The sequence below is a fragment of the Gouania willdenowi genome, chromosome 17 (genome assembly GCF_900634775.1).
Source record: "Gouania willdenowi chromosome 17, fGouWil2.1, whole genome shotgun sequence".
Lineage (NCBI taxonomy): Eukaryota > Metazoa > Chordata > Actinopteri > Blenniiformes > Gobiesocidae > Gouania > Gouania willdenowi.
Window position 1 is genome coordinate 12,118,562 of NC_041060.1, and position 22,622 is coordinate 12,141,183.

General features: G+C 37.0%; 1 protein-coding gene and 1 pseudogene across 2 annotated transcripts; one reads left to right on the plus strand and one right to left on the minus strand.

The window, feature by feature from the left end:
* Positions 1-586: 586 nt before the first annotated feature.
* On the plus strand, positions 587-13,780 carry mcm6 (minichromosome maintenance complex component 6). 2 transcript variants are annotated; one of them, XM_028472855.1, is made up of 18 exons: positions 587-776; positions 2,299-2,445; positions 2,527-2,637; positions 5,539-5,626; positions 5,716-5,877; positions 5,966-6,131; positions 6,880-7,028; positions 7,920-8,070; positions 8,459-8,600; positions 8,795-8,936; positions 9,014-9,121; positions 9,950-10,105; positions 10,191-10,319; positions 10,396-10,560; positions 11,633-11,759; positions 11,842-12,042; positions 12,499-12,638; positions 13,426-13,780. In XM_028472855.1, the coding sequence occupies exons 1-18, from the start codon at positions 679-681 to the stop codon at positions 13,534-13,536; spliced, it is 2,493 nt and encodes an 830-aa protein (XP_028328656.1). In that variant the 5' UTR covers positions 587-678; the 3' UTR covers positions 13,537-13,780. The 2 variants fall into 2 exon arrangements, with proteins under 2 accessions (XP_028328656.1, XP_028328657.1); XM_028472856.1 differs by having other exon boundaries at positions 11,845-12,042; positions 13,426-13,536.
* A 3,701-nt stretch (positions 13,781-17,481) lies between these two features.
* LOC114479607 (ubiquitin recognition factor in ER-associated degradation protein 1 pseudogene) lies at positions 17,482-18,385 on the minus strand (annotated as a pseudogene).
* Positions 18,386-22,622: the final 4,237 nt, after the last annotated feature.

Sequence of the window (22,622 nt, forward strand, 5' to 3'; positions counted from 1 at the left end):
TGATAAGGCTGCTCCACATCATATAATAATAAAAAAATAATATACTGAAGTGACTGTGCATGGATTAAAATTTAAATTTACACACAAAAACCCGTTTTCATATATATTGGAAACTTTGCATTGTTTGGAAATATTTTGCACTCCATTAGATATTACTTTATTTTGATATATATTTTTGTGATTTACTTTTTCAAACAAATATAGTGCACTTTACCTCATCAGATTTTAAGATAAAGTAAACTCACTCTTTAATTTTTTTTTTTTTTTTTTAAAGGACTACAATATAGAAATGACAATGATTTTTTCCAGCATTGACAAACAAACTTAATTTTCATGTTGTCGCTGTTTTCTTTATCTTTTTTCCCCGCCTCGTTCCGTTCCTACAGTTTTTATCTTATTTTTTATTCATTTATTTTTTAATGTAAACTTTATTTCTGTAGAACAGGAAATCCGTCTCTGTAAAACACAATGGAAAGGCCGCTGCATCTGATTGGACACAGGAGAGCTTGTGTCTTTGGCGATTGGCTGAGATTGTCGCGCCAAATGTCACGTGGTTTGTGATTTCGCGCGAAACGGGTCTCCAGCGTCCTGACGTCTGATCGCTGCGTGTGTGGAGAACAGCGGGGACTGTTGAGCTACTTTTGAGGCTGTTTTCTGGTACTTTGACGGTGTTTGAGGATGGATGTCGCTACAGCTACTACAGAGAATGCCGCCGCCATGATGAAGGACGAGCTGGCTGAAAAATGTCAGAAGTTATTCCAGGCTTTCTTAGAAGAGTAAGTAGTAGTTAGCCATGCGGCACGTTGTGTGTGTGTGTTGTAGTCAACGATGGCAGTGTTCATTCCCTTTATCGATACTGCAACTGTAACAAAGCGATCTCAAGTATTGATTATTAGAGTTTACTACCGTGAACTTATTGTTATCCTGCTTGTTTCTTCTTCTTCTGAGGAAATCCTACTTTCTGTGTTTGATCAATCACCACATTTTGCACATTTCTGATTGTTTCAGCTGCAAAAACAGGCCAATAGTCCTATAGGTGGCGCTACAGGAAGTCTCTAAAGTAAATAAAAAACATCATAAGTAATAACCAAATCTGCTGCGAAAGATTTGCATTGTTCACCAAAATTTAGCCTCAATACTGTCAATATTTCTGTACATTTAAAAGTATTGCAAATTAAGAAGTCACTTTTTTCATTTTTATTTTTCATAAACGGTAAAACTATTAAAACCTCTAATTTTGCTCTATTGACACCAAACTTGCTCCAACACATATTCAGACTGTTCTACACATGCTAAACTTAAGCCTACAGTGCATTCAATTGTTTGATTGTAAACTGTATTTTAACATACTTGCAAATTAGTAATGTATATAATTTATTATTAAAATATAAAAAAAACAAGTCATGGCAACTGTTTGAAAAATATCAGATATTTTACCCTAAAAACTGGCTTTTTACAGCATTTTTTAATTTCATTTTCATGTGAATAATTGAAGTTGGTGCAAAAATAGCATTTTTTAAAGATCAGTTTTACAAATAAATCATTGTTGGAAACAAATGATCAACTCCTCCATGCTGTCTAAGTGCAATGTGTGTATTTTCGTAAAGTCTTATTTTTGTATTTTTTATTTTTATTTTTAATATTACTCACAAATAACCATATTAACAAAATAAACAAAGACTGATCAAAACACAATCAATAGCTACTAATCAGAGAAAATGAAAACCAAAATAACTCAAAAGACACATTTTCAATATTTTGGGAATCTTAACAGCAGGTTTAGATTGTACTAACTTTACATTATTTTGGGAAAACCAGGTTTCAGGGTGGTTTTTTAAATATTTTTTAATGCTTTATTGAGAAACAAGTATTTTAACATTCGCGTACAAACGTCACACCAGTATAGATATAAAAAAAAAAAACAATCGGGCATTAATAATGAAAATCCAAGCAGCAAAACAAAACATTTTTTTACAGGGGTTATTCAACATACAATGTAATGATTTCAATGACTTCAATATTTTTAAGGTAAATTTTAAAAGCTTCAAAATTTAAGCATATATATTTTTAAAAAAAATCTGCATTTATGTATGAAATGTTAGCCAAATATCATCAAATTGTTAAATAGAAATTCCAAATCCATGTCCTTGTGTCTTATTAACAATTTATTAAACAATTTTGACGGCCATTTCAAATCTGCCTTTACACGCTAACAGCTACTGTTGTGTTTTGCCTAAAATTGCCTGGCCCTGACCACTGCTGCGCAGCAGCTATCATTTATCATGTGTGGTTGTGCAGGTATCAGACCCCTGACGGGGAGGTGAAGTATGTCCGAGAGGCTGAGGAGCTGATCAGGCCTGAGAGAAACACTCTGCTGGTGAGCTTCATCGACGTGGAGGGCTTCAACCAAGAGCTGGCAACCACCATTCAGGAAATGTACTACAGGTGAGTCCAGAAACAGTCACACACACGCAGATCCTTCACATGTGTCGCTGTGCGTTTACATGACGTCGTTGGTGCTTTCAGGGTGTATCCGTATCTGTGTCGGTCGGTGCGCAACTTTGCTCGGGATCACGGAAACGTTCCCCTCAACAAAGAGTTTTACGTTGCCATCGAGGATCTGCCCACCAGACACAAGTAAGTCTTTTTTTTAGGAATCACGCTCTCAATATTCCCCACTGTAGCACACTATGTGTGTACTAACCTACAGGGGTGTAAAGAGTTCTTATATATCCTACTCAAGTACAAGTATGTCATACATAAAATACTCAAGTACAAGTAAAAAGTAGCTCAATTAAATAGTACTCAAAGTAAAAGTCACTTGTTATTTTCTATTAATAAATCTTGCCATGGTTCCCTTGCGTACAGTAAACATCTCATATAAACGTAAAAAGGAAGAGAAATAATTCATTTATTTTCCACACAGGCATCTGTATAAAATAAAAGTTTTGTCAAAATCTACAATTCTTTAAAAAATTATAAAACATCAAATAATTCAATTCAAAAAAATAATAAAATGTTTGGGTTCTGAGTATAGCTACAGTTATGAACTCTAAAGCAGTGCCATGTGGGAAACAACATAATAGGTAGAAACCATAACCTGAAGCCAAGAAAGTATTTGGGTATTGATCAGAAATGGCACAACTAAGAACATATGGATTATATTCAATGTGCTTTCATAAACTGCTGACCTGAAATCCGTACAGTACTGTGGTCCAAGATACCCATTTTAAGATTATTTTCTCAATCACGGTTGGGTGTAGAAATGTAACAAATTCTTTAAAAACATACTTAAGTCCAATTAAAATGACTGATTTAGGAATATACTCAAAAAAAAGTACAAGTACCCATAAAAGCAACAGTAACGTGAGTAAATATAATCTGTTATTTTCACCTCTGTCGTCCTAATGTGTGAATCGCTGCAGATTAGCATAAATACAGCACGCCTTTGTATTCATACATATACTTGAAGAAAAAAAAAATTAAGATTTTACACTAATAGATTTCTTCTTTATCAAAAGTGTGATTTTTATTTTTGTTCTTTATCAAAAGTTAATTAACTGTATGCAGTTTGTTGCTAATATTGTTAATGGTATTTTATCAGTTAGTTGAGATTAAACCAAGCCTTTATTATTATCCTCCGCCACAAAGTGTGAAGGAGGTTATAGGTTTGAGCTCCATCCGTCTGAGTTAAAGGTGACAGCTTTTCTCAGAATCTGTTTAAGATGTCTCTGGTCTTTGGAGACAGCAGACGTGTTTTCGTTTGCTCCGATAACACGACCTTGGCTACAGCTGGCTACAGCTGAACAGCCTGAAAAACTGGGCCCAAGACTGAAGGAAAATGGTGAAAAAACCGCAGGGAGGCCCTTCAGAACCCAAGTCGGGTTTGGAAGAGGTCAAGGAGATGATACGCGAGGGTCTACAAAACCTATCTGCCGAGATAAAGTCGTTGGAAAAGACGCTGGAAAACTCACTGGAAAGACTACAAAGCGAAACAAAGGTACTGAAAGAAAAGAATGAAAGAAATGCTGAAGAGATAAAATTGTTGAACGCGAGGGTTGAACAGCTGGAACAAAAGGAAAGAGAGAAAGATGTCATCATCACAGGCCTAAAGATAAAACCCAGGAGTGACGAAGAAACAAAATCGATTGAACAACAGGTCATTGACTTCCTGAAGTCGAAGGACATTGTCCTGAACCCTGACAACATCAACTCCTGCCATCTCCTGCCAAAGAAAAATGATAACAGAGCTGTAAAAATAACCTTCACGAATATAAAATTCAAAGGAGAAATAATCAAGCAAAGAAATAAACTCAAGGGAACGAAGGTGTACATCAATGAAAACCTGACGAAACAAGATGCAAGCATTGCATGGAAGGCACGTCAAATAAAAAAAGAAGGAAAGATTGTCAAGACTTGGTCAAAAAACTGCAGGATTTACATCCAGGAAGAAGAGGACGGAAAACCAGTTCTTATCAAAACGATGGACAACTTGGGAAAATACGAAGGATCCACCTAAACAACAACATTACTGATGGTAATCATGGATATGGACCCAGATCTATATAAACACTGGAAACAAAACTCAGACTGTGATTATTTTACAGAGACTGATTTAAATGTGAAACCAAGAGTAAAAAAGGTCTGTCATTTATTCATTTCAATTACTAGGTGGTGGGGTGATTAAGGATTACATTAAATTTTAAATTCAAAGTGTTTATTGTCATATGTGCAGTTAGAAACACGTTTTTTTTTTTATACAATGAAATTACTGCCTTGCTTATGAGCTGGGATATAATAATGTGTTTATACAAGTTAAATCTAACAGTGGAAAATACAACACTGCCAATAAAACTAACAACAGCAGTTAGAAACACGCTTATGAACTAAGATATATTACATTAAAATACTGCCTTGCTTGTGAACTGGGATGTAGTGATGTGTTGGATCTGATCCCATCATCAGACAGTGGAAAATACAACACTGCCAATGGAACTAACAACAGCTGGATTACCCTTGATGTAGAGACTAAACAAGGTGACATTGTGGATGAAAAGGGAAAAACCTTCCAAACACCTTCGAAAGAGGAACTATTCTTGAACTGGAGGAATGCTAACAACGTCTGGCAGGGAACAAGGCGAACACAAACAAAGATAGAGAGGACAACACTGACTACAGATGGACGTTCAGAAGAAATCAAGAATGTTTGACCAGAGAGACATGTAAACCCATGTAAATTTGCGATGGTAAAACAGGGGACGGGACCCGGATAAGCAAACTGCTTCTCTCGTCTCCTTTTTCGGCATGTACAAAAAAAATAAAAAAAAATAAGTGAATGTAACCATGTCGGAAATAAACTGAATAAATAAATAAAAATAAATAAGTAAATTGGATGTGTGGCTTCAGGGTATCAATACCTTGATGGAGTTCGAAAATGAGAAGCGCGCAATTATTTTTTTCCGAGTTAATGCCCTTGTTCCGTTTTTTTTTTTTTTTTTTGGCGGGGGATGTTGATTACTGTCTTCTCTTTTATATTAGGATTCGTGAGCTGTCCTCCATGCGTATCGGCACCCTAGTGAGGATCAGTGGTCAGGTGGTGAGGACGCACCCGGTTCATCCTGAGCTGGTGAGACTGATCACACGATTCAGCAGAGTCACGTCTTTTGTGCAGTGGGATGGTGTGTTGTGTGCTGACCTGCTGTGAATAAACTGTAGGTCAGTGGGACCTTCCAGTGCATGGACTGTCAGACGATGATCAAAGACGTCACGCAGCAGTTCAAATACTCCCCACCCACCATCTGTAGAAACCCAGCCTGTAACAACCGCTCCCGCTTCCACCTCGACACGCACAAGTCTAAGTTCGTCGACTTCCAGAAGGTAAACAAACTGGACAGATGAAATGATTGAGTTCTGATTAAAGTAGCATCTCTGAGGTCTTGATTAAGTTATGTTTTGTTGTTTCCAGGTGCGGATCCAGGAGACGCAGGCCGAGCTGCCCCGTGGTTCCATTCCTCGCTCGTTGGAGATCATCCTGAGAGCCGAGGCTGTAGAGACGGCTCAGGCCGGAGACCGATGTGACTTCACAGGGTCCCTCATCGTTGTACCGGACGTGTCTCAGCTCAGCACTCCAGGTAGGAACTTCTGAATCTTCAACTAGGGAAGTAACGATTCGTTTTAGCAACGATTCTACTCAAATCACGATTCGCTGTTGCTGATTTCATTCAAGGACAATATTGAGCTAATTTAGAACGATTCGATCAGAGACGATTCAGTGACTTGAAATTGATTCAGTAACTCTTTAGCCAAAATAATAATGTAAAAGGTGTGTGTGTGTAAAATAAATACTTGAATACAGACGGTACAGATGAGGTTTCATAGATTCCTGATGTTTCTAGTCAGCGAATCATCTATAAATTAATTATGGACGTAAACAAACACTATTTAATGGCAAATGTATTCACATTTTTTTGAGTAAAGTCCAACCAAGACTTTAGTTTTCAATACAAATACATATTATGTTTACCTGACTCTTCTGCTTGTTTTTTCATCATGAAAATACAATATTGATATAAATAAAAATGACGTAACAGAGTTGGCAGTAACGTCTTTAATATTAAAAGCGCTTTAAAAACACATCCATAAAAAGTCTGCCTATGCTTAAATCCAATGCGTTATTTCCTTGTATCGATGCAAAACAATACAATAAAATTATTTTAGATCAATAAATGTCATCCTTAAGGCCAACTTGTAGAGCACAGAATGATGTAGTTGGATCGTAGAAATGTGACGAGTCGTTACACCCTTGTCCTTGACCAATCCTGTTTGAGCATAAAGGTACCAAAATACTGGACATTAATGGATGTTTTCCTCCTCCTACAGGTGTCCGTGCAGAGACCAGCACCCGTGTTCCAGGAGGTCGTCAGGGCTTTGAGTCTGAAGGTCTGCGAGGTCTGAAAGCGTTGGGAGTCAGGGAGCTGTCCTACCGGCTGGCCTTTCTGGCCTGCAATGTGGCCCCCACCAACCCAAGGGTAAGTGGCCCCAACATGTTAAAACCTATAAAACCTATTTATTGTTTCTTTTGCAATTATACACACAAACAAAAACATGACCATCAATGATGTTTCCCCCACCCCATAGCTCCAGCATAGCTATTCTCTCAATGTGTTATAATCAATGACAGACGTTCAAACATGCTGTGAAAGGGCTAATTATAGTAGGTTTATGAGATATACAAGTTACTTTTATGCATATGTACACATACTCGATAGATGCATGCTTATATATGTATGCCTACGCACACTTAAAAAAAAAAAAACAAAAACTTGAGTAAATCATGAAATAAAGTAGTGGGATTATCAGCTCTAATTTACAGTATCCTTAACTTTCATTTTTTCTATATAAGCTATAAAAGTTTGCCACATGGTATAATACTTGTGGTGTTTTGTATTTTATCATATTTCAAGAGTTTTTTTGTTTGTTTATTTGACAGGGACAATGTACATTCATCAACATTACAGTAAATGTACCAGAGTTAGCCTAATGGCTTTTTTTCATCCGCTGTCCCTGGACAGCTGTTAAAAGTCGCCCTTAAAACAAAATCTATCCACATTAGTACAATTAAAAAAAAAAAAAAAATTTGTGGGAATGTCCCTATTTACAGGTAATACGATCCGGTAAGGAGCAGCTTGAAATGCAAAGGACGACTGGCGAAATGCACTCATTCTCATTAGGATTGTGCAGTCTCCTCTAACTGCACCCTTTGTGTTATGCTGAGTGACATTTCTAATATTTACAAATGAATTAAGTGGAGGAGAGGACAGACCATGGGGGAAGAAAAGAAAAGACACAGATTTACATACTTTAACATGTTCTCCCAATTGAAAAGTTTAGCTGGATGTTTGGTGTCTTCTTTCTTGTAGTTTGGTGGTAAAGAGCTGCGGGAGGAAGAACAGACGGCTGAGAGCATTAAGAGCCAGATGACACAGAAGGAGTGGGAGAAAGTGTTTGAGATGAGCCAGGACAAGAACCTGTACCACAACCTGTGCACCAGCCTCTTCCCCACAATCCACGGTCAGTGGTTCCATGTAAACCTGCTCACACACACCGAAGCAGCCACACCTACAATATTTTAAGGTTTCATTTATTCACACAATGATGATAACTGGCATTTTCTATAAAGCACTTTGTGGTTTTTACCTGTGAAAAGCGCTCTATGAATAACGATTACTTACTTACAACTTTTTTCAGGAACTTTCCTTTGATCTCTTGACATCAAAGTCAATTTCCTGAAAAAAGTTCTTTGAATAAATGATACCATACCATTTGATTAAAAAAAAGAAAAGAAGATAAAATGAACTTGCTGGAATTATTACACATCTAAAATCTTAAACTGCTATTTGAGGAGCCACTGACTTGTTCTATCATCTTAATGCTAATGCTGGTGTTTGTGGTGTTGCAGGAAACGATGAGGTAAAACGTGGGGTCCTGCTGATGCTCTTTGGAGGCGTTCCTAAGACGACCATGGAGGGAACCTCCCTCAGAGGAGACATTAACGTCTGCATCGTAGGAGACCCCAGCACTGCTAAGAGCCAGTTCCTCAAGTGTGTAACCCCCAATGTTTAATATTTAACATTTTCTTCATTTGACTACATTGAAATGGTGAACTTTGCTTTGGTGGATACTGTGTAGCTGAGCTTTTTTCCCTTTCAAATTAACTAAGGAGCACCACTCCTACTCAAAGTGACGTTTTGAGCTCCTTTGTGCTGAATCTTTGTTATAAATCTATTGTGTACAGACACGTGGAGGAGTTCAGTCCCAGAGCCGTGTACACCAGCGGTAAAGCCAGCAGTGCAGCTGGTCTGACAGCAGCCGTGGTCAGAGATGAAGAGTCCCATGAGTTTGTCATAGAGGCCGGAGCGCTGATGCTGGCAGATAACGTGAGTGTCAAACGTCACCGGAGACGGCCGTGCAGATGAAATGTTTTTGTTTTTTTTAATCTGCTCTTTGCTCTCAGGGCGTGTGCTGCATTGATGAGTTTGATAAGATGGACATCAAAGACCAGGTGGCCATTCATGAAGCCATGGAGCAGCAGACCATCAGCATCACCAAGGCTGGAGTCAAGGTGAGATACTAAAGTAGGGCCCTATAATTTCCATGTTAACGGAATCACGGAATCGACCAATAGAAACGGAACCCAAAGTTGAATGGGGAAATGGACAGAATGTGAATGAAACACAGTCATTGTGGGGAAATGTTTCTGGCAAACGCTCATCCTGTTCCACTCCAACATTACGAAGCAGCCAAATACGGAGTCAACCACTACGTACATCTTTATATGACACCCATGTCATGTTAAAAGCTACCTTTTAATTGTTGCTTACAGATTATTTTAAATTACTTCTATTTATATTTTTGACATACATTTTTGTTTAATCAAGGTTTTATTTGTTTATCATTATTTATTTTGTTTCCTCACAGGAGTTAAAAACTAATGTTTTCTGAAAAAAATTATAAATAAGTCTAAAAAAAATCAGAATTTTAAAAAATGTATGTGGAAAAGACTGAATTTGAAAAAATAAAATAGATTTTATAGGGCCCTACTAAAGTACCACTTATCATCCTCATACAGTGGTGCAAAAAGTAGAGACAGAATGGGGAAAAAATCCAGGAAATGACATTGTATGAATTTTTTCTCATTTGTTATTTTGTAATCGTTGGGTGTAATAATCAAAATCGTAATCGGATTCTGATTAATTGCACAGCCCTACCACCATGGCCAAGGACACCATTTCAAAGCTGATATAATTGGAAAGGACACATAATGAATTAAGGCACGAGAACACATATTTTGGGTCTTTTTCCTTCCAATAAAGAAGTCGTCTTCTGCGTCACAATATCTATGGTTTCCCCTGAGACACTGATATCAGGTGTTTGTCTCCGTCTCCTGCAGGCCACCCTCAATGCTCGCACATCTATTCTTGCTGCCGCCAACCCAGTCAACGGGCGCTACGACCGCAGCAAGAGTCTGAAGCAGAACGTCAACCTAACCGCCCCCATCATGAGCCGCTTCGACCTCTTCTTCATCCTGGTGGACGACTGTAATGAGGTACGAGCTTTCACACTCCCCCTTATTCTGTGTTTGCCTACATGTTTATGTTGAGTGACATCTGTGTGTCCTGTGTGCCTCTTAGGTTACAGATTATGCCATTGCCAGACGCATCGTGGACCTGCACTCCCGTGTGGAGGAGTCTGTGGACCGGCTCTACTCTCTGGATGAGATCCGTAGATACCTGCTCTTTGCCCGGCAGTTCAAACCAAAGGTGCGTCGCAGCATCTTTTGTTTAAATCTTTTAAAATGACGTCCTTTTATTCTGACCAAAGTGTGCACTTCTGCAGATCTCAAGCGAATCGGAAGAGTTCATTGTTGAGCAATACAAGCGTCTCCGCCAGCGCGACGGTTCGGGGGGCGTGTCCAAGTCCGCCTGGAGGATAACGGTGCGGCAGCTGGAGAGCATGATCCGCCTGTCTGAGGCCATGGCGCGGATGCACTGCTGTGATGAGGTAAATAAATAAAAAAAAAGATAAAGGTATTTGCTCCATTTGACCTCACACTAAATAATCAATTGCATGATAAAACATAATTTGTTCTGTACGATGACCAAGAATGAAGATATGAAAGTATAAATGCATATGTTTTATGATTAGTGTTTTTATTTAGGATCTCCATTAGCTGGTACCTTAGTAACCAGTTAGTCTTCCTGGGGTCCACAGAGACAACAATAAAATACAAATACAGAACAGACCATCACATCAACTATATGTCAAATTACTAATGCAATTAATCATACACCTGATTAAAAAATATTAAAATACACATTTGATAATCTTCATGAATAAAATAAAAAAAATGGTAAAAAATTTACAGACTGACTAAATTTAAACACGCAGTACCTTTTTTGGACACATTCAATATGTCCTTATAGCTGTGTTTTTCAACCTTGGGGTTGGGACCCCATGTGGGGTCGCCTGAAATGTCTAGGATTTGGTAAAGAAAAAAAAAATGTTCTTAACATTTTTTTATTTATTCTTTTTCCATTGTTTTTTTAAATAAGACAATAAATATCAAATAACTGTATCCTATACTTAAACTTTCTCAAATATAAATCTAGTTCAAATAAAATGCAGTATAAAAATATCTGAGGTGGCACACTCTGTATTTGTAACACTTTATGAAACATAATCAAACAAATTCTAGAATTCTGAAGGTACCATATTTATTATGAGGAATGTAGTCTGAAATCTGCTCAATAACTGTATTTCTTTATTCATCATTTTAAATTTTTATGCTTTTCTTTTCAGGTGATGTTTTGTTACTATTTTTTATGAATTTTTCTTTGATTATTACTTTTGATACTGCCATATGTTCATGTTGGGGAATTGTTACATTTTGTTTGCATATTTTAATGTATGTTCAATGTATAAATGAATAAAACAATAAATACATGTTAAAAAAAATAGTTATTGGAAAAAACAGTTGAGAACTTTTGTCATATATCTTGAATGATACGCCTCACGCAATCTAGCTTCTGACCTCAGGATTACCATATCGTTGCTCTGTCTCTTGTGCTTTTAGGTGCAGCCAAAACATGTAAAAGAAGCTTTCCGTCTTCTCAACAAATCCATCATCAGAGTTGAGACACCAGACATCAACCTGGAGCAGGAGGAGGAGCTGGAGGAAGAGGAGCAGCAGCAGGATGAAGGTGATACTTCACAAAAATGATGAATAAGAGGCGATAATGTACAAGAAAATCTACTCAACGTGCTGCGATCGTATTGTTTTAGCAGGCAACAACATTCCCAATGGAGTTAATGGCGTTAATATGGTGAATGGACATGGGGATGATGCAAATGGCCATCATGTGAATGGTGTAAATGGCCACGCAGACTCTAGCAGTCAGCCCAAAGCCTCTCTACGCCTCTCATTCCCAGAGTACAAACGCATCTCCAACCTGCTTGTCCTGCACCTGCGCAAATCAGAAGACGGTAAGACGCGTTTCTTCATTTATTCAGTTTTCTCACACATCTTGCATCTAGTGCTGCACAATTAATCAAATTTTAATCGCGATTTTGGTTGCCACTTTTAAATGAACCTGATTGTTGGCAATATTTAAATTTAAAATGCAGGCTCTGCACTCTGCATGAATGTATTTATTCAGTTAGCCTTTAATTCATTTTAAATTCTTGGAGTAATTGTTTTTTAATTATTATTATTTCATTTTAAAGCTTAATTTTGCACTATAAACTGTAGACATATTGTTTGCCTAAAAGTAGTGCAATAAAAACACAGATATTTCCCTAATACAATTTAATTTTGATTATAATTGTGATTACGATATTGATAGAAAAATAACCGTGATTATTATTTTGGCCATATTCGTGCAGCTTTCTTCCATCTCTAAAGATTTTACAATTCTTCATGTTTTATTCCCTGTACTTTAGCTGAGGAAGAAGAGGAACTGAAGAAAACTGCGGTGGTGAATTGGTATCTGAAAGAGATCGAGTCAGAAATTGATTCTGAGGAGGAGCTGGTCAATAAGAAGGGTCTGATTGAAAAAGTAATCCACCGGCTGGTGCATTATGTGAGTTTTTTTTTTTAATCTTTTTTCTGTTTATTACAAGAAACATTTAGAAAAATCATGGTAAAAGATTGAAAAAGTACAACTGTTTCTGATTGAAGACGGGTAGGATTAAATAAGTCAGACTTCTTCCTACTCCAGGGTCATGAAATTCCTGGTAAATTTGTGGAATTAAATTAAAAAAAAATAAAAAAACGATTTTCCAGTTTTGAAAAGTCATGAAATTAACTGTTTTGGAAATGTAGCCTATTTTATTTTAATGTTAGTTAATTAATATATTAAACCCCAAAGATGTTAAGCGTTATCTCAAAGTGAAAGTGCTGCATCGCGGCAGCATCATTGAGCAGGAATCATGAGATCTCACATTTCCGCAGATTCACTTTCCAGATAAGTTAGTTTACAGGCTACTAAGACGAGCCTGGGAACATCAGGGCCCCAAATGGTATATTTAGAAATGCACTAAAAATGTGCATTCAGTGCAACGCGGCTGGCAAATGTGAAATACCAACAATGGCTGTGCTGAATGTAAACTAGCACCGTGGAAAGGTGCGCTCATTTTTGTGCTCTAATGGTCCTGGATTGATGTTAGCGATCATTCTGCAAAAAAAGTGTGGGAACCATGCTATTGCTTTTTTTTAAATGTGAAAATGTTTTATTGAAATCTTCTTACGTTGTGTTTTTGACTTATTTTGGAATTAGTTTTGTGACATTCCTATTATTGTACAGTATATGTATTTTTTTATTGTTCAAAAATCAATCAATTTGTTTTTCTTTTTGTTTTTTTTTACAGGATCACATCCTCATCGAGCTGTCTCAGGCTGGACTCAAAGGGTCCGAATCCGCCAGCGCTGAGGAAGAAGCTGTTCTCGTGGTCAACCCCAACTACATCCTGGAGGACTAAAATACACCCAGTTAGTTCATGTTGTGTTTTTTGGTGAAAGCATGGAGACGTATTAGTCTCCTGTACAGATATTAAATATGTAGCTCTTTAAATGTAAATATGGCGCTTTTTCTGCTTTGGTTTGTTATTAGTTGTACAACGAAGATGCTTTTTCAAGTTATTGTTACGGTGAATTAAGTTGGGTAACAAAATAAAGGTTGACGACAGAAGTGTGAATGACTTCTTCCTTTGTCGTAAAAAATAACGATTCTTTTTGAATTTTTTTATTTCTTTTTAAACTCATGGATTGCACCAGTTGAAAGTTTCCCAGCCAAAATTAAAATATGGAAATGAAACTCCCGTCACACACAGTGAACTACTTAAGAGTGGGATAAAGTATCGTGGGACAAGATATCGCGATATAAAAATGTTACATGGACTATCATTGATGGTATTAGTGATATAGTGCGAGTGGGCGGGGCAGACTACCTTTAAATCCCTGCTACATCTGTCCCAGTGATTCTCAACCCATGGGTCGGGGTCTAAAAAACAAAACTGGCTCACTTACCTGTACTTTGTCTCTTATGTTGGACTTGACTTTTATTTTGAAAGAAACTTTTCTTTTGATGCGGAATGCATGTTGCAGAGAAAAATATAAAGATTTATGTTTAAAAACAAATAAAATAAAAAATGATATATGTATGTTTTAAACAGTTATTTTTGAAAAACTTAATTTGGTTGAATTCTAAAAGAGACGAGTGGGTCGCGATTTAATGACTGTGGCAAAATGTGGGTCCCAGAGGGAGAACAGCTGAGAACCCCTTGTTTAGTATATAATATATATTTATAAGGGTATGTATACAAATTTACTATATTTATATACAGTGCCTTGCGAAAGTATTCGGCCCCCTTGAACTTTTCGACCTTTTGCCACATTTCAGCCTTCATACATAAAGATATAAAACTGTAATTTTTTGTGAAGAATCAACAAGTGGGACACAATCATGAAGTGAAATGAAATTTATTGGATATTTCAAACATTTCTAACAAAATGCAAAATTATTCAGCCCCTTTACTGTCAGTGCAGCAAACTCTCTCCAAAAGTTCAGTGAGGATCTCTGAATGATCCAATGTTGACCTAAATGACTAATGATGATAAATAGAATCCTCCTGTGTGTAATCAAGTCTCTGTAGAAATGCACCTGCTCTGTGATAGTCACAGAGGTCAGTTTAAAGCGCAGAGAGCATCATGAAGACCAAGGAACACACCAGGCAGGTCTGAGATACTGTTGTGGAGAAGTTTAAAGCCGGATTTGGATACAAAAAGATTTCCCAAGCTATAAACATCCCAAGGAGCACTGTGCAAGCGATAATATTGAAATGGAAGGAGTATCAGACCACTGCAAATCTACAAAGACCCGGCCGTCCCTCTAAACTTTCAGCTCATACAAGGAGAAAACTGATGATCACTCTGGATGAACTGCAGAAATGTACAGCTGAGGTGGGAGACTCTGTCCACAGGACAACAATCAGTCGTATACTGCACAACTCTGGCCTTTATGGAAGAGTGGCAAGAAGAAAGCCATTTCTTAAAGATATCCATAAAAAGTGTTGTTTAAAGTTTGCCACAAGCCACCTGGGAGACACACCAAACATGTGGAAGAAGGTGCTCTGGTCGGACGAAACCAAAATCGAACTTTTTGGCAACAATGCAAAATGCTATGTTTGGCATAAACGCAACACAGCTCATCACCCTGAACACACCATCCCCACTGTCAAACATGGTGGTGGCAGCATCATGGTTTGGGCCTGCTTTTCTTCAGCAGGGACAGGGAAGATGGATGGAGCCAAATACAGGACCATTCTGGAAGAAAACCTGATGGAGTCTGCAAAAGACCTGAGACTGGGACGGAGATTTGTCTTCCAACAAGACAATGATCCAAAACATAAAGCAAAACCTACAATGGAGTGGTTCACAAACATCTCCAGGTGTGAGAATGGCCAAGTCAAAGTCCAGACCTGAATCCAATCGAGAATCTGTGGAAACAACTGAAAACTGCTGTTCACAAACGCTGTCCATCCAACGTCACTGAGCTCGAGTTGTTTTGCAAGGAGGAATGGGCAAATATTCCAGTCTCTCAATGTGCAAAACTGATAAAGACATACCCCAAGCGACTTACGGCAGTTATTGCAGCAAAAGGTGGCGCTACAAAGTATTAACTTAAGGGGGCTGAATAATTTTGCACACCCAATTTTTCAGTTTCTTATTTGTTAAAAATGTTTGAAATGTTTTGAAATATCCAATATCCAAGTGTCCCACTTGTTGATTCTTCACAAAAGTTTTACATCTTTATGTTTGAAGCCTGAAATGTGGCAAAAGGTCGAAATGTTCAAGGGGGCCGAATGCTTTCGCAAGGCACTGTATAGTGAAAGTTAGGGATGTAACGATTCACTCAACTCCCGATATGATTCGATTCACGATACTGGGTTCACGATACGATTTTCTCACGATTTATTTTACAAAATGGGACTGTATATAAATGACTGAAAAATATTCCTTTATTTTTTTGGGAAAATACTGTACTATTTTTCATTGTCAAAAGAATCCCTTGATAAACTATTCAAAACAATGCAATTTAACTAAAAATAAATCTTGAATGACATAAATAAAGGAATAATACAAATGAAGAATAAGCTTATTATTTAAATTCTGGTTCTATAGTAAACAATACAAAACTGCATAATAGTTTTTTTTCTTTTTAAAAGTGCAACTGAAAATGTATTTTGTGCCTTAACAATTGGACTTTAAAAAAAACCAAAAAAAAAAACAGTCATTTTACTGTATTTACATCATATTTGTTTGAACCAGAAGAGGGCGCTGGTACCCCAGTGGTCGGTTGGCATGCAGATATTTTGCAGTGAAGAAGAGATGCTATGCTAGCAGACAGAGCTAATAGAAAAACGTGACTATTACAGATATTCACGTAATATTACAGATATTCTTTCGGTGCTAAAGGGGTAAGGAATAATTTATAAATATGTTTAAGAGTAGAAGGCGGCCAGAAAGAAAGTATTAGCAGATTTCGCTCGCCGCCAACACTTCTGGGTAGCGCCCTCTGCTGGTTAAAAAAGTACTGCGATTCAATTTTCACAGCATCGATGTGAATCGTAATACCTATGAATCTATTTTTAACTGCCTTACGATTAATCGTTACATCCCTAGTGAAAATAGTGTTTATATCTAGAATTATACATTTATATAGACATTTCTATTAATATTTGTGTATATATTAGCAATGATATAAATTAAAGAGTTAAAACATTCATGATAAACAAAAATATAACTTTATTCACATTATTTAATGAAGGCGCAGATTTCTTCGCATTGGAACTGTATATGGCTTTCATTAAAAAGTTAATTATGATTATTGTCATTATTTTTTTATTAGGGCTGTATCACCTAAGGCTACATGTTTGTGAAATGCAGGAGAAAGCTGGCTCACCCAGACTGAACCCTTACTGTTCTTTTTGCAGCCGTGGTTACTTCATAACTTTAAATAATCGAACACGGATTTAAATGAAGTGGTTTGAAAAAGATTGTGTTTTTAACAGCTATTTTTGAAAAACTAAATTTGGTTGGTTGAATTCTAAAAAAAAAAAAAAAGTGGGACCCAATGACAAAATGTGGGTCCCAGGATGAGACCAGTTGAGAACCCCTGTTTTAGTGAATATAAACACTATTTGTATTTAATAATCGTTAATTTAATACAAAAACGTATAAAGTGCAGCAGTGTGTAACTATACTAACGCACTAGCTACATCTGTGTGTGTTTGAAGCCTGGCCAGTAAATCAGACTTTAGATGGAGCTCATTGGTGACTAGAGCTAACGAACAGGCCTGAGGGCACCACACATGGCCCATGCGGGCTATCTGGTGCCCGCGGACACCATGTTGATGACCCCTGCTTTATGTATTCCTCCAATGTTCTCTGCCCTTATGGTATTTGTCGCTGGTTATCCTCAGCACAGTTTTACTGGGCTGAGGCCTGGGGGTTCTGTTGAAAGTCACTTGACCAATTCTGAAGTCCTGGTTGGCCATGCCTCTTCTGATTTCACTGTCAGGGAGAGGAGCAGGGCTGGGTTGTGTGCCTTTTGTCTTACCATCCATGCGCTGACCAGAGCCAGTGAAAGCCCTAAAACCAGTGTACATGTCTGCGTAATAACTACTGGTGCTGGGTTCTTCACGTTGAGGTGGTTCAGGGCCAGGCTCTATGTATCCCTCTGGCATTTCGAAATCCACATTCAAGTCGGTATTAATGATGGACACCGCTTCAGACGGCATGGTTTCCTTTATTAGCAGCTCATATATCGTATCGTTATAGTGAATAGCAATGATGTCACCTTTCGTAAGGCAGGTAAAGCTCCTCAATAAATACTCCAGTACAGCAGCTGGGTTTGTGATGGACAGAAAGTCCGGGCTCAGAGGCTGAATCCTGCAATAAGTGCCCGGGTTGAGCTTCACACTCTGCACCCAGACATCACTACCTTCCTCCAGCTGCAAGCTCTTCATCATCCAACTGGGCAGGTAACAAACATCTGACTCCTCCGCAAACTCAAGCACGCCACAGTGCGTGACTCTGTTGTTGCTTCTGTTGATCAGCTTGAACATGATCGGAAAGGTAACGCTGAGCGCGCAAAGCAGCTCCAGGACAAAAACAGGAGCTATTATTTGACCTCCTTTATCCACCTCGGTGCGCACGTTGGGTCCAAACAGCTTCGCTACCGAATAGCACGAGTAACGAGCGCAGAAATCCCGGGAGAAGGAGAACATAATTAAAGTTGATAAATATAGCGCCCTGGTGTGGAGCCACGCTCACACGCCAGTACAGAACACGCGCTCTGTACTGGCATTTTAAGGAGAGCGCGCTTTTAGAATGCTGAGTCATGACATCACGGAGCTGAGCTGAAAGCGTCTCCCACGTCATATCCGGCGAGCTGCACTGCTAATTTGATTTGGAAGGCTATAGTAAGGCATAAAAATGGAAAAACTTAAAAAAAAAAAATTCTGCGATAAGGCCATCACAAGACCCTAAAAACTAGTTTAAATATAATGAGCACACTTAAAGTGGGATGAAAATGCAGTAAGGCATGAAAATTGAGAAAAAAAAAATGAAAAAAACACTGGACAGCACCCGTGGTTCGATCCCCTGTGACGGGGAAGATCTGAGGATCATTGCAGGTAATGATATATCAGAGGAAGTAACCACTGAGCTAAACCAGCGCAATAAATGAAGTCATAAATTGGCTTTAAGAACGAGACAGATGCTAGTACACATGAAAATCAGAGGTAAGGCTATAGTAAGGCATAAAAATGGAAAAACTTTGGATTTTTTTTTTCTGAGATAAGGCCATCACAAGACCCTAAAAAGTAGTTTAAATATGATGAGTACACTTAAACTTGTATGAAAATGCAGTAAGGCATGAAAAATGAGAAAAAAGTGACAAACACCGAAAAATCTGAGGTAAGGCTATATAGTAAGGCATAAAAATGGAAAAACTTTGGATTTTTTTTTTCTGAGATAAGGCCATCACAAGAGCCTAAAAAGTAGTTTAAATATGATGAGCACAGTTAAACTGGGATGAAAATGCAGTAAGGCATGAAAAATGAGAAAAAAGTGACAAACACCGAAAAATCTGAGGTAAGGCTATATAGTAAGGCATAAAAATGGAAAAACTTTGGATTTTTTTTTTCTGAGATAAGGCTATCACAAGACCCTAAAAACTAGTTTAAATATGCTGAGTTCACTTAAACTTGTATGAAAATGCAGTAAGGCATGAAAAATGAGAAAAAAAGACAAACACCCCAAATTCAGAGGTAAGGCTATAGTAAGGCATAAAAATGGAAAAACTTTGGATTTTTTTTTTTCTGAGACAAGACCCTAAAAACTAGTTTAAATATAATGAGCACACTTAAAGTGGGATGAAAATGCAGTATGGCATGAAAATTGAGAAAAACGTGACAAACACCCAAAATCAGAGGTAAGGCATAAAAATGGAAAAACTTTGGATTTTTTTTTTCTGAGATAAGGCTATCACAAGACCCTAAAAACTAGTTTAAATATGATGAGCACAGTTAAACTGGGATGAAAATGCAGTAAGGCATGAAAATTGAGAAAAACGTGACAAACACCCAAAATCAGAGGTAAGGCTATATATAGTAAGGCATAAAAATGGAAAAACTTTGGAATTTTTTTTTTCTGAGATAAGGCTATCACAACACCCTAAAACCAAGTTCAAATATAATGAGCACACTTAAACTTGTATGAAAATGCAGTAAGGCATGAAAAATGAGAAAAAAAGACAAACACCCCAAATTCAGAGGTAAGGCTATAGTAAGGCATAAAAATGGAAAAACTTTGGATTTTTTTTCTGAGATAAGGCTATCACAAGACCCTAAAAAGTAGTTTAAATATGATGAGTACACTTAAACTTGTATGAAAATGCAGTAAGGTATGAAAAATGAGAAAAAAAGACAAACACCCCCAAATTCAGAGGTAAGGCTATAGTAAGGCATAAAAATGGAAAAACTTTGGATTTTTTTTTCTGAGATGAGGCTATCACAAGACCCTAAAAACTAGTTTAAATATAATGAGCACACTTAAAGTGGGATGAGAATGCAGTAAGGCATGAAAATTGAGAAAAAAGAACAAACATCCAAAATAAGAGGTAAGGCTATAGTAAGGCATAAAAATGGAAAAACTTTGGATTTTTTTTTCTGAGATAAGGCTATCACAAGACCCTAAAAACTAGTTTAAATATGATGAGCACAGTTAAACTGGGATGAAAATGCAGTAAGGCATGAAAATTGAGAAAAACGTGACAAACACCCAAAATCAGAGGTAAGGCTATAGTAAGGCATAAAAATGGAAAAACTTTGGAATTTTTTTTTTCTGAGATAAGGCTATCACAACACCCTAAAACCACATTCAAATATAATGAGCACACTTAAACTTGTATGAAAATGCAGTAAGGCATGAAAAATGAGAAAAAAAGACAAACACCCCAAATTCAGAGGTAAGGCTATAGTAAGGCATAAAAATGGAAAAACTTTGGATTTTTTTTTTTCTGAGACAAGACCCTAAAAACTAGTTTAAATATAATGAGCACACTTAAAGTGGGATGAAAATGCAGTATGGCATGAAAATTGAGAAAAACGTGACAAACACCCAAAATCAGAGGTAAGGCATAAAAATGGAAAAACTTTGGATTTTTTTTTTCTGAGATAAGGCTATCACAAGACCCTAAAAACTAGTTTAAATATGATGAGCACAGTTAAATTGGGATGAAAATGCAGTAAGGCATGAAAATTGAGAAAAACGTGACAAACACCCAAAATCAGAGGTAAGGCTATAGTAAGGCATAAAAATGGAAAAACTTTGGAATTTTTTTTTTCTGAGATAAGGCTATCACAACACCCTAAAACCAAGTTCAAATATAATGAGCACACTTAAACTTGTATGAAAATGCAGTAAGGCATGAAAAATGAGAAAAAAAGACAAACACCCCAAATTCAGAGGTAAGGCTATAGTAAGGCATAAAAATGGAAAAACTTTGGATTTTTTTTTCTGAGATAAGGCTATCACAAGACCCTAAAAAGTAGTTTAAATATGATGAGTACACTTAAACTTGTATGAAAATGCAGTAAGGTATGAAAAATGAGAAAAAAAGACAAACACCCCAAATTCAGAGGTAAGGCTATAGTAAGGCATAAAAATGGAAAAACTTTGGATTTTTTTTTTCTGAGATGAGGCTATCACAAGACCCTAAAAACTAGTTTAAATATAATGAGCACACTTAAAGTGGGATGAGAATGCAGTAAGGCATGAAAATTGAGAAAAAAGAACAAACATCCAAAATAAGAGGTAAGGCTATAGTAAGGCATAAAAATGGAAAAACTTTGGATTTTTTTTTCTGAGATAAGGCTATCACAAGACCCTAAAAACTAGTTTAAATATGATGAGTACAGTTAAACTGGGATGAAAATGCAGTAAGGCATGAAAATTGAGAAAAACGTGACAAACACCCAAAATCAGAGGTAAGGCTATAGTAAGGCATAAAAATGGAAAAACTTTGGAATTTTTTTTTCTGAGATAAGGCTATCACAACACCCTAAAAACTAATGCAAATATAATGAGCACACTTAAACTTGTATGAAAATGCAGTAAGGCATGAAAAATGAGAAAAAAAGACAAACACCCCAAATTCAGAGGTAAGGCTATAGTAAGGCATAAAAATGGAAAAACTTTGGATTTTTTTTTTCTGAGACAAGACCCTAAAAACTAGTTTAAATATAATGAGCACACTTAAAGTGGGATGAAAATGCAGTATGGCATGAAAATTGAGAAAAACGTGACAAACACCCAAAATCAGAGGTAAGGCATAAAAATGGAAAAACTTTGGATTTTTTTTTTCTGAGATAAGGCTATCACAAGACCCTAAAAAACTAGTTTAAATATGATGAGCACAGTTAAACTGGGATGAAAATGCAGTAAGGCATGAAAATTGAGAAAAACGTGACAAACACCCAAAATCAGAGGTAAGGCTATAGTAAGGCATAAAAATGGAAAAACTTTGGAATTTTTTTTTTCTGAGATAAGGCTATCACAACACCCTAAAACCAAGTTCAAATATAATGAGCACACTTAAACTTGTATGAAAATGCAGTAAGGCATGAAAAATGAGAAAAAAAGACAAACACCCCAAATTCAGAGGTAAGGCTATAGTAAGGCATAAAAATGGAAAAACTTTGGATTTTTTTTTCTGAGATAAGGCTATCACAAGACCCTAAAAAGTAGTTTAAATATGATGAGTACACTTAAACTTGTATGAAAATGCAGTAAGGCATGAAAAATGAGAAAAAAAGACAAACACCCCAAATTCAGAGGTAAGGCTATAGTAAGGCATAAAAATGGAAAAACTTTGGATTTTTTTTTCTGAGATAAGGCTATCACAAGACCCTAAAAACTAGTTTAAATATAATGAGCACACTTAAAGTGGGATGAGAATGCAGTAAGGCATGAAAATTGAGAAAAAAGAACAACTATCCAA

Bases quoted from the DNA above. Each gene is read 5' to 3' on its own strand.
- mcm6 (XM_028472855.1), top strand. From the start codon at position 679: ATGGATGTCGCTACAGCTACTACAGAGAATGCCGCCGCCATGATGAAG. The intron at 5,627-5,715 runs GTGAGACTGATC...AATAAACTGTAG, and splicing joins ACCCGGTTCATCCTGAGCTG to GTCAGTGGGACCTTCCAGTG. The intron at 8,601-8,794 runs GTGTGTAACCCC...TATTGTGTACAG, and splicing joins GCTAAGAGCCAGTTCCTCAA to ACACGTGGAGGAGTTCAGTC.